At 45.7% G+C, this 12,246-nt stretch overlaps 2 protein-coding genes across 2 annotated transcripts in view; both read right to left on the bottom strand.

The window, feature by feature from the left end:
- The window catches only part of LOC117380254 (SR-related and CTD-associated factor 4-like), a 34,443-nt gene extending 29,138 nt beyond the window's left edge, over window positions 1-5,305 (bottom strand). The window contains exons 1-2 of the mRNA XM_033977030.2: window positions 5,109-5,305; window positions 3,795-3,878 (exon numbers count right to left, since the gene is read on the bottom strand). Of these exons, the coding sequence (XP_033832921.2) occupies window positions 3,795-3,878; window positions 5,109-5,138 (114 nt within the window). The 5' untranslated portion in view covers window positions 5,139-5,305. The remainder of the gene's footprint in view (window positions 1-3,794; window positions 3,879-5,108) is intronic.
- Window positions 5,306-6,056: 751 nt separating this feature from the next.
- The window catches only part of urb1 (URB1 ribosome biogenesis homolog), a 35,724-nt gene continuing 29,534 nt past the window's right edge, over window positions 6,057-12,246 (bottom strand). Inside the window, exons 37-39 of the mRNA XM_033977031.2 lie at window positions 11,731-11,972; window positions 10,501-11,073; window positions 6,057-6,947 (exon numbers count right to left, since the gene is read on the bottom strand). Coding sequence (XP_033832922.1) covers window positions 6,766-6,947; window positions 10,501-11,073; window positions 11,731-11,972 — 997 coding nt within the window. The 3' untranslated portion in view covers window positions 6,057-6,765. The remainder of the gene's footprint in view (window positions 6,948-10,500; window positions 11,074-11,730; window positions 11,973-12,246) is intronic.

The raw sequence follows: 12,246 nt of genomic DNA, 5'->3' as shown, positions 1-12,246 counted from the left end.
TATTCCTTCCACCGCCCGACAACATCCCCAGTCGAGGTCAGCAGCTCTCCACCCGCACTGTAAACAGTGTTGGTGAAGCACTGCTTTCCCCTCCTGAGGCGTCGGACGGTTTGCCAGAATCTCTTTGAGGCCGTCCGATAGTCCTCCTCCATGGCCTCCCCGAACTCCTCCCAACCCCGAGTTTTTGCCTCTGTGACCGCCCGAGCCGCGGCACGCTTGGCCTGCCGGTACTCATCAGCTGCCTCAGGAGTCCCACGAGCCAACAAGGCTCGATAGGACTCCTTCTTCAGCTTGACGGCATCCCTTACTTCCGGTGTCCACCACCGGGTTCGGGGATTGCCGCCGCGACAAGCACCACAGACCTTACGACCACAGCTACGAGCAGCCGCATCAACAATAGAGGTGGAGAACATGGCCCACTCGGAGTCCATGTCTCCAACCTCCCCCGGGATCAGGGAGAAGCTCTCCCGGAGGTGGGAGTTGAAGACTCCCCTGACGGAGGGCTCCGCCAGACGTTCCCAGCAGACCCTCACAATACGCTTGGGCCTGCCAGGTCTGTCCGGCTTCCTCCTCCGCCAGCGGATCCAACTCACCACCAGGTGGTGATCAGTTGACAGCTCAGCCCCTCTCTTCACCCGAGTGTCCAAGACACGCGGTCGGAGGTCAGATGACACGACAACAAAGTCGATCATCGACCTCCGACCTAGAGTGTCCTGGTGCCACGTGCACCGATGGACACCCTTGTGCTCGAACATAGTGTTTGTTATGGACAAGCTGTGGCTAGCACAGAAGTCCAATAACAAAACACCGCTCGGGTTCAGATCGGGGAGGCCGTTCCTCCCAATCACGCCCCTCCAAGTGTCACTGTCGTTACCCACATGGGCGTTGAAGTCCCCCAGGAGAACAACGGAGTCCCCGGTTGGTGCACTGTCTAGTACCCCTCCCAGGGACTCCAAGAAGGCCGGGTACTCTGCACTGCTGTTTGGCCCGTAGGCCGACACAACAGTGAGAGACCTGTCCCCGACCCGAAGGCGCAGGGACGCGACCCTCTCGTTCACCGGAGTGAACCCCAACACGCAGCGGCTGAGCTGTGGGGCAATGAGCAAGCCCACACCAGCTCGCCGCCGCTCCCCGCGGGCAACGCCAGAGAAATGGAGAGTCCAACCCCTCTCAAGAAGATGGGTTCCAGAGCCCAAGCTGTGTGTGGAGGTGAGGCCGACTATATCTAGCCGGTAACACTCAACCTCCCGCACAAGCTCAGGCTCCTTCCCCCCCAGCGAGGTGACATTCCATGTCCCCAGAGCTAGTCTCCATGTCCGGAGATCCGGTCGTCGAGGTCCCCGCCTTCGACTGCTACCCGGATCTCTCCGCACCCGCCCCTCATGGCTCCTCCCGCAGGTGGTGGGTCCACGGGAGGACGGCCCCACGTCGTTTCTTCGGGCTGGGCCCGACCGGGCCCCGTGGGGAAAGGCCCGGCCACCAGGCGCTCGCTGCCGAGCACCCACCCCAGGCCTGGCTCCAGGATGGGGCCCCGGTAACGCCAGTCCGGGCGACATTCAAATCCACCAGGGCTTATTAAAACAAATAATAAAAAATATATAAAAACTGATTTATCAGCTTTTTTTATGCTGCGTCTGACACGTGACTGCTAGTCATCTGCGCGAATTACGTCTAATGCCGGGAAAATAAGTAAACATTTCATGCGCGTGAAGACTGTTACCCTCGTCGTCAAAACGGCAAAATGCAAAACTAAACGAAAATATGAGGATGAACACAGGACATTTCTGGAAGAATGGGAAGATGCTTACTTTTTTATTGAACGGAATGGCAAATCACTCTGTTTAATCTGCAATACTACAATATCACATTTCAAGGCTTCAAATCTTCAGCATCATTTTAGCACTCTCTATGCTAATATGGACAAGAAATTCCCTAAAGGTTCTGAACTACGTAAGCACAAACTGAGCACCTTGAAAAGCCAGGTAAAAAGAGTCTCAAATGTTTCAGCAATTGAACAAGCATGGAGAAACTGTAACACTTGCATCCTATAAAGTGGCGTGGAAGATTGCCCGTGCAAAAAAAAAAAACGTACAACAAAGGAGAGTTTTTAAAAGTGTTTTGTGGATGTAATAATTTTGTGGATGGGATAATAAAAAATCCCACTGAGATTATCATCCCATCACTCCAACAAGGTAAGAAAATCTGTGATGTAGTTTGGAAACCTGATTTATGCTTGAGATAAATAGATAAATAAGATAAAACCTTTATTAGTCCCACAGTGGGGAAATTCCAATATTGCACCGCACAGTTAAAGAACAGAAGGAAAATGGTACATGCAATAAAACAATATATAAATAGCTTAGAATAATAAAAAAAATAGACTTGAAAAATAAACTAAAAATATTCCATCAGTTTACATTATACAGGCCCTACATATGTTTCTGAAGTGTGTTCAGTACTTGTGTGTCAGAGAGACAGAGATGAAGATAAAGAGCAAGTGTGTGTATGTTTGATAGAGCGAGAGAAAGACAGAGAGGAAGAGATGCCTGTGTGTGTGTTTGTGTGTATGTGGGGAGTATCTGACCTAAGGGGTAGGTGCTGTGTTAACTCTGGCTAAGCTGCATTTGATGTGTATGTTGAGGGTGGACACTTATTTTGAAATGAACCGAAGTACAATGCTTGCTGTTGTTTTGTAAGGAGGAGTGTTTAATGGGAAGTAATATGGTTGTAATTGTGTGTGTGTGTGTGTGTGTGTGTCTGTCTGTCTTGGCAGGTCAGTGCGTCGTGTGGCTCTTTGACTCTTGCGGTTGAAAATTTTGGCTCTTTGTACCTAACTTGTTTGCCACCCCTGCTCTAGATCATAAAAAATTTCTAAAGCAATGACACATCACTGTGAGTTGTATTCTCGAGTGGGATAGCCTGCCCTGGCCATTCGAAGGAGGATTCATTGGTACACTTTTATTTATAAGGCAATGCTTGGACTACTGCCGACTTACATCTGTTCCTTACTGTCACAAAGAAGGGCTCATTCTTATTCTCTTCGTTCTCAAGATCATGTGTTGCTCTCTATTCCATTTGCTCGCACTGAACTGGGAAAAAAGGCTTTTGTCCACTCTGCACCTTATGCATGGAACATGTTGCAGAAAGATTGTAACTTGACAGAGTTGATTTCCTTGGATGCTTTTAAATCTAAACTGAGAGGTCTCGAGGCTGACTCCATAATATGCACTTGTTTTTCATAATCTGTCTTTTCCTCTTATCTTGTCTTTTTAATTATGCAACTATTTTTTATTTGCTGCTGCCGCTTGGCCAGGACTCCCTTGAAAAAGAGGTTTTTAATCTCAATGGGACCTTCCTGGTTAAATAAAATTAAATAAAAAATAAATTAACCCTAAAACAGCCTTCACGTTAATATGTTACAACAATTAGAATAAACTAAAAATCCACAATAGAACCATACCAACTAACAACCACCGACTAAACATAAAAAAAAAACACACAAGCGTGTAATGTTGTCTAGTATCCATCGATATAAATAGGATTTATTTTGTTCAGCAACTCATGCAGTTGTAGCCTTTTAAGCGCATTTCCATGCAAAAAGACTTTTTGTATTTGATGACAGCCCTATGAACAACCTAGGAACATGAACATTTAACTATTGCATGAAAGCGTAAACAGGCCTAGAAACCATCCCATCCCTCCTGAGTGAATTCACACCATTGTAGTTGGCACACAGAAGCAGAGTGTCTGTTGTATTACTAACACAGTCCTGTCAAAATACATTAAGCACATACCTTTATGGCTTTGATGGCAGACTTTGTCACAGACATCATCTTTGCTCTGGATATAGGAGGCTTCATGTCAATCATGGAGAAAAGCTGATGAAAAAGAAACATCCCAAGTACAGTCACATTATGTCATATGGAGTGTGTTTAGGAAAATATACACAATCTCCAATGTAGAAGTCAAGAGGCAGCAAAAAAACATAATAGAACACTGAAACGCCTTGTTTATGGTATTGTGTCGTCACAGTCTACTTACTACTTAAACTTGGTGTTCACTCAAAAGTCTTCTGACACAACTGTAACAGCCTAAATGCATTTACAGTAGAGCTACATGATATTTTAATATACATTTTGGCACAATAAGATCAACTGAATAAATTAACTGTACATGTCTTCATTTACATGCCTGTATTACTCAAGTCACTTTACGGAGATGTTACATTAGAGTCTATTTTTGTTTTAAGCTATTTATCTATTATCTTGTTTTATGCATGTACCATTTTCCTTCTGTTCTTTAACTGTGCAGTGCAATATTGGAATTTCTCCACTGTGGGACTAATAAAGGCATATCTTATCTTGCTAGTCAAACTGTAAAAGTAAAAACTTTCTGTCAGTTTCCCTTCAAAAACTGTTAATTTCTATAAAATGAGGAACCTCGCGTTGTTGCTATATATTAATTTCATTACGATATCGGTTCTTGCGTCAAGCAGTATTGTGATATCAATATTTTGGCGATATATCGTGCAGCCCTGATGTACAGTAGTAGTACCCCGGGTTGTACCACGGCTTTATTTCTTGGCCAATGCATCTCTTTGGACGCTTTGCACGTCTGAGCAAAACTACAACGTTTTTGACGTTCGACCGAGCTCTATTCATATTTTACTCCCTCTAAACAAGAGTAATGTGACTGAGTGCTACAGGCCAAAGTCCACAGGCCGCCGTGTTCCCTTCAAACCACGGCAGCTGATCATGGCCTACATTCATCTTACACGAGTCACTTTAGATTCACAGTTGATGCATTTAAAGCGTCCACTGTTTATACAGTTAACACATTATTAGCAACAGTAGGGTTGTCTCTGCTAAGGCCCAGGTACAGAACGACGTAACCAGGGGCCTAAGCCCCATCTTACTTTAGCTGTTCAATACTTGTGATTTATATGTAGATTCAGTGCATGTCATACACACAGGTGTCAGTGTTTGATACTAGGTTTCATATGTAGTCCACCAAATACCCACAGCGACCCACTTTAGACAAAATGTTACATATTTAATAGGTGTGGCAGAGCTAAGCTAAAGGTAAGCTAAAGATAAGAATATCTTTACCTCCGCGTTAAACGCGTTTACAGCGTCCATGTTGCTTACTCTCAAATAAAAAGTCGTCCTTTGATGTATAATAACGTCCAATACTTCTCTAAATCATAACTAGGAGTAAAACGTGGCCAAAAAGATTAAATAAGTTGATATTTCGAAACTAACGTTGAGCAGCTGCGTCCTCGCGCGGACCTTAGTGTTTACGTGTGTTTACGTGTTAGCGCCTGACGTCACGTGGATAACGTACAAACGTTACGTCAGAAAATACATTTTTTATTTAGGTAAATCAATCTGGCTTGTAGTGTGTAAATAAATAACAAAATAGCGATAATAAAATATATTGCGCACAGACAAAGCAATGAGTTATTATTCTCAACCATTTTGTGGACGATGCTGCGAACTTGTGGCCAAAGTCAGACACTACAACAAGCAGCTTTGTGCCAGTGTATTGCGCGGGTCTATTGGTGTAACCCGCCTGGGCTCTTGGTTCACTTCATCTGAGCGGAGCACTGGAGGAGACGCTAAGCTTTTCTCATCATTTTAGGCGGAATCCCAGAAGACAACACACCATACAGTTTTCTGATGGAGAACTCCACAGTTGAATGGGAGTATTACTATGATTATGTGGACCCAGTAATGGTAGACCAAACCAAACTCACATACAACAAATGTAAGGGTGTTTTTAGAAACATTTTTGTCTCTGTATCGTTATTTTTAAACTTATATTTTTTCCCAGACCTAATTGTTATACTCTTTTGGATTTTTATGGCTGTATTTGTTGGATTTCTTTTTATAAGCTTGAACCTACTCTCTGGAATTGTAACCATAGTGAAGTAAGTAAATACCTTCCGAGAAAAATGTATTGAGTTTAAGAACTATATGGGCTAATAGTTGTATTTTACTTTCAGAAATAAACACAACCAAAACAAAGGGAGTTCTTCCTGACCATGGCTGACCATGGCTGACCATTATTTCATGACAAACTTCCAAGTAAATATCTTTAATTTAATCTTGGCATTAATCAAAACTTACGGCAATAACATTTGGGGGTTATAACTGTTATTTGTATTTGCATTTGCTACTGCATCAGTAATATTACAAGAACTAGTATTTTAAAGAGGGGATATTACACTTCTATGGTGTATTAACTGCTCACACATCACATACTTAGATCACTATATTAACTTTGATTGTTTTGAAAATGCTATATTCGCAAATATAACAGATTAACATAATAAATTTGTTTTGTTTTTGATGGGTCCCTGCTTTCCATTCTGTTACTGCAACACAATTTGCGTGTATCCCACTAATGAAACAACTGCACAACTTGTTATATTTGTGAAGTTGTAGTGTAATGTTTTGCATCTTGTTTTGGTATATTTATAGACAGAAGTGTACTGCTAACTGTAAGCATGGTTTGAATATGGCTTGTTAGAGACTGCTAGATTACTTTTCAGGCATGTTTTTAATGAGGGAACTTTAGAACAGGGTGGAAAGTTCCCAAAAGATGATTTTGTAAAATACTCCCTCTTTAAACTAGTAAGAAAACTGGTTGTATATAAATGAAATACACATAACATAACATAGTAACAGTAGAAAATGCGGTGCCGTAAATGTACAATATAAAACGTAAGACCATGAATGTTGGTGGAATGTCCTTGTGGATGTGTTATTTGGTTGATGTTATGATGTCATTACAGATGGCTCTGACAGAGGACTCCGATAAGGCTGACTTCTTGTTCTTGGGTGTGTCTTTGGCCACCAGACGGACGTGGGTCATGAACAGTTCAGTAGATGGGCCCAGACTCCACAGCTCATGGATGTAAAGGGAAGCCAGGAACAGCCCAGCATCTGCAAAATATATTTTTTCTATAATCAATTTCAGCAAGTGTACTATATGACTATATGATGATTTGAATAAATGAAAAAATGTCATGCACATACTTTTTTCATTTTTTTTTATTCTTTATTGGTTACTAACACCTCATTTGATTTTGTTTAGTTCAAAAATAAAAATGAATAAAAAAATAAATAATATAATTGTTGTTGCCATTCCAATTATACTGCCTATCCATTTACCATTATTACTGAAAATTATAAATAACTAATCTCAATAAATAAACAGTTACTAATAAGTTATTTTGAATTTTGTGAAATATGCTACACCAATATGTTTTACAATATGGGGGCATAATTAAGGCACCTTTCAGGTGGAGACATCATCAGCAACCTGCTGATGCACCTGTTATTAATTGCCTGGAATGATCTACAGTATCTAAACTTATCTATCTCCATGGAGACAAGCTGATGACATCACCAAGCAAGTTACAGGTCAGATCTGTAAGCAATACAAATACCTGTAATTGTATAAATGCACCCCTCCCCGAACCGCCACCTTAACGTGGTGGAGGGGTTTGAGCACCCGAATGATCCTGGGAGCTATGTTGTCGGGGGCTTCATGCCCCTGGTAGGGTCACCCATGGCAAACAGGTCCTCGGAGACGGGTCTGACTAAGAGCGGTTCAGAAGCCCATCATGAATAGAGAAACAACGAGGCCAGTTACGTCGCCCGGACTGGCGTTACCGGGGCCCCACCCTGGAGCCAGGCCTGGGGTGGGTGCTCGGCAGCGAGCGCCTGGTGGCCGGGCCTTTCCCCACGGGGCCCGGTCGGGCCCAGCCCGAAGGAACGACGTGGGGCCGTCCTCCCGTGGACCCACCACCTGCGGGAGGAGCCATGAGGGGCGGGTGCGGAGAGATCCGGGAGGCAGTCGAAGGCGGGGACCTCGACGACCGGATCTCCGGACATGGAGACTAGCTCTGGGGACATGGAATGTCACCTCGCTGGGGGGAAGGAGCCTGAGCTTGTGCGGGAGGTTGAGCGTTACCGGCTAGATATAGTCGGCCTCACCTCCACGCACAGCTTGGGCTCTGGAACCCAACTTCTTGAGAGGGGTTGGACTCTCCATTTCTCTGGCGTTGCCTGCGGGGAGCGGCGGCGAGCTGGTGTGGGCTTGCTCATTGCCGCACAGCTCAGCCGCTGCGTGTTGGGGTTCACTCCGGTGAACGAGAGGGTCGCGTCCCTGCGCCTTCGGGTCGGGGACAGGTCTCTCACTGTTGTGTCGGCCTATGGGCCAAACAGCAGTGCAGAGTACCCGGCCTTCTTGGAGTCCCTGGGAGGGGTACTAGATAGTGCACCAACCGGGGACTCCGTTGTTCTCCTGGGGGACTTCAACGCCCATGTGGGTAATGACAGTGACACTTGGAGGGGCGTGATTGGGAGGAACGGCCTCCCCGATCTGAACCCGAGCGGTGTTTTGTTATTGGACTTCTGTGCTAGTCACAGCTTGTCCATAACAAACACCATGTTCGAGCACAAGGGTGTCCATCGGTGCACGTGGCACCAGGACACTCTAGGTCGGAGGTCGATGATCGACTTTGTTGTCGTGTCATCTGACCTCCGACCGCGTGTCTTGGACACTCGGGTGAAGAGAGGGGCTGAGCTGTCAACTGATCACCACCTGGTGGTGAGTTGGATCCGCTGGCGGAGGAGGAAGCCGGACAGACCTGGCAGGCCCAAGCGCATTGTGAGGGTCTGCTGGGAACGTCTGGCGGAGCCCTCTGTCAGAGGGGTCTTCAACTCCCACCTCCGGGAGAGCTTCTCCCTGATCCCGGGGGAGGTTGGAGACATGGAGTCTGAGTGGGCCATGTTCTCCACCTCTATTGTCGATGCGGCTGCTCGTAGCTGTGGTCGTAAGGTCTTGACGGGTCCCCGAACCCGGTGGTGGACACCGGAAGTAAGGGATGCCGTCAAGCTGAAGAAGGAGTCCTATCGAGCCTTGTTGGCTCGTGGGACTCCTGAGGCAGCTGATGAGTACCGGCGGGCCAAGCGTGCCGCGGCTCGGGCAGTCACAGAGGCAAAAACTCGGGGTTGGGAGGAGTTCGGGGAGGCCATGGAGGAGGACTATCGGACGGCCTCAAGGAGATTCTGGCAAACCGTCCGACGCCTCAGGAGGGGGAAGCAGTGCTTCACCAACACTGTTTACAGTGCGGGTGGAGAGCTGCTGACTTCGACTGGGGATGTTGTCGGGCGGTGGAAGGAATACTTTGAGGATCTCCTCAATCCCACTGTCACGTCTTCCGAGGAGGAAGCAGAAACTGGGGACCCAGAGGCGGACTCGTCCATCACCCTGGCTGAAGTCACTGAGGTGGTTGGCAAGCTCCTCGGTGGCAAGGCTCCGGGGGTGGACGAGATCCGTCCTGAGTACCTCAAGTCTCTGGATGTTGTGGGGCTGTCTTGGTTGACACGTCTCTGCAACATCGCGTGGCGGTCGGGACAGTGCCTGTGGAATGGCAGACCGGGGTGGTGGTCCCTCTGTATAAGAAGGGGGACCGGAGGGTGTGTTCCAATTACAGGGGAATCACACTCCTCAGCCTTCCCGGTAAGGTCTATTCCAGGGTACTGGAGAGGAGAATTCGACCGATAGTCGAACCTCGGATTCAGGAGGAGCAGTGTGGTTTTCGTCCTGGTCGTGGAACACTGGACCAGCTCTATACTCTCCATCGGGTCCTCGAGGGCTCATGGGAGTATGCCCAACCAGTCCACATGTGTTTTGTGGATCTGGAGAAGGCATTCGACCGTGTCCTTCGTGGTGTCCTTTGGGGGGTGCTCTGGGAGTATGGGGTCCGGGGCTCTTTGCTAAGGGCTGTCCGGTCCCTGTATGACCGGAGCAGGAGCTGTGTTCACATTGCCGGCAGTAAGTCAGACCTGTTCCCAGTGCATGTTGGACTCCGCCAGGGCTGCCCTATGTCACCGGTTCTGTTCATTATATTTATGGACAGAATTTCTAGGCGCAGCCAGGGGCCGGAAGGGGCCTGGTTTGGGAACCACAGGATTTCATCTCTGCTGTTTGCAGATGATGTTGTCCTGATGGCTTCTTCGAGCCAGGACCTGCAGCAGGCACTGGGGCGGTTTGCAGCCGAGTGTGAATCGGCTGGGATGAGAATCAGCTCCTCCAAATCCGAGGCCATGGTTCTCGACCGGAAAAAGGTGGTTTGCTCTCTCCGAGTGGGTGGTGAGTCTCTTGGGGCCTTGGGGTCCCACCGGAGGAGCTGGAGGACATGTCTGGGGTGAGGGAAGTCTGGGAGTCCCTGCTTAGACTGCTGCCCCCGTGACCCGGCCCCGGATAAGCGGAAGAAAATGGATGGATGGATGTATAAATGCAAGACAAAAGAATATTCCAGGCAATGGTATAACATATCCAGGGAGACAAGCAGGTAGCATACCTTCCAACAGAAAAGTTACATGGTGCACCTTTAATTATTATCAGACAATTCACTAAAATCCTGCAAAGCCCAGTAGCTTTCACAAGCACAAAGACAGAATATTGCTTTGAGCAACCCCTTACCATGTCTGGACCGCTGACTCTCCTCTTCTGGCAGACATGAGGACACTACTGCTTGGTGCATTGCTGGTAACTGGCCTTGGGTTTCCAGTAAATGCATCATAATCTTTGTAAACAATTTTAAAACACTTATTTCTATGTTAGAACATTGAGACTCAAATACGTGGTGATACACTCTGAGGAGATCTGCTTTAAACTGTGTATCAAGCAAAAGAACATCAACAATTTGCTGATGGCCAATTACTGCAGTTTCCAGCCAGTGGAGGAAGTCCTGTGTTACATGCTGGGTATTTGAGCTCTCTAGTAGACTCCGGAGTGACCACTTAGTGAGCAATAGCACTGTATCCTTGGCCAAAGAGCTGGGCTCTCTTTTGTCTCCTGGTCGTGTCGTTTGGCCTCGGGTGAGGGAAAACTCAGGTGTCCAGTGACAGAGGATGGTGCACAGGGGCAGTGGGGTCTTGGTCAGAATAGTGTGTTTTTCTGCTCTCTCTGGGACGGTCTCACAAGATAGCAGCTCCCTTTTGGGGTGAGCCTGCGAGCCGAAAGATTTCACGCAGGTTTTGTCTTTTGTTGTGGCTATGGAAAAGAGTGGAAAAATAGTTTGGGTTTTAGCAATGATTCCACAGACTCACACACATACAGTGGGTTAATAGAACTTCAACTTCAGATACTTTAAATTCTAAGTTTTGGATCTTAGCCTTTGCAATGATTTAAAAGAAAAGGTAATAGTCGTCAAAAATCCTAAATTTGGACTTTGAAATGGAAATTTTCTAAATTACTGGAAATGTAAAAAATACAAAATTTCCATTTCATCTTTGATGACCAATACCTTATTCAAGGCCACTCAATTTAAAACTCAGATTTGTGAGAAGTGTATTGCTTATAGGCCCAAATGAGCGTCAGGTTGAATATAGTGAATGGTGGTTATAAACCACCAAATCTTAAACCACTTTTACAGTCCTTTTTCATTACATATATTTTTTCACATCAAATTAAAGTTAAATTATTTTTTTCACAATAGCTTCAGAAAGTAGTGGCATTATTCAAAATCAGAGACATAAGATTAATATGGATTAATTTCAGGTTCATCACTTTTTTTTCCAAAACAGTAAATCTCCTGTAGAATTGACAGAGACCCTCTGGCCTCCATCGATTAGATTAGAAAAGATTAACCTTTTTTCTTTTGTATAATTGATTTTAAATTTAAATGACTCCTAGAACCCGTGCACTTACTGAGCAGTAGTTTAAGCTGGTGTTTTTGGCACACACTTTGGATGTCGTTTAGGAGCAGGGAGTCACGGTGCACAGATGCCCAGCAGAGGAGCAGACTCAGGGCTTCAGTGCAGGACAGGGGCTCTGGGAGGAGGGTGAACTGCTCCGCCTGTGCGCTCACATCCAAAGAGGACAAGTAATGTTTAAGCACCGAGCTGTAGGTCTGGAGGAGCATATGGAAGTGACTGGCTTTCACACCCAACCTGAAAAAGATGGGTCTTTATTTTTTTTTTTTAATCAATGACAATTAAAACGTCGGAGACTGAAAAATTGATAATATTGCAATTGTTGCTCTGGAAACATGCAACATTTGAGTATTAAGTATCTATTAAAAGCAAAAAGAGTGATATAAAGTGATATTTCTGCACTTTTATGGTTAAATGTATGCTTTACAGGCACAATTAAGCATGTCTAAATGTCTGTCTATTGTTATTGAGATAACGCAAAAATATAAATATTAATTCAATGCTATTAGCA

The sequence above is a fragment of the Periophthalmus magnuspinnatus genome, chromosome 13 (assembly GCF_009829125.3).
Source record: "Periophthalmus magnuspinnatus isolate fPerMag1 chromosome 13, fPerMag1.2.pri, whole genome shotgun sequence".
Classification (NCBI taxonomy): Eukaryota; Metazoa; Chordata; class Actinopteri; order Gobiiformes; family Gobiidae; genus Periophthalmus; species Periophthalmus magnuspinnatus.
Note: the sequence above shows the minus strand (reverse complement) of the source record. Positions and strands in the feature narration are given on the sequence as shown.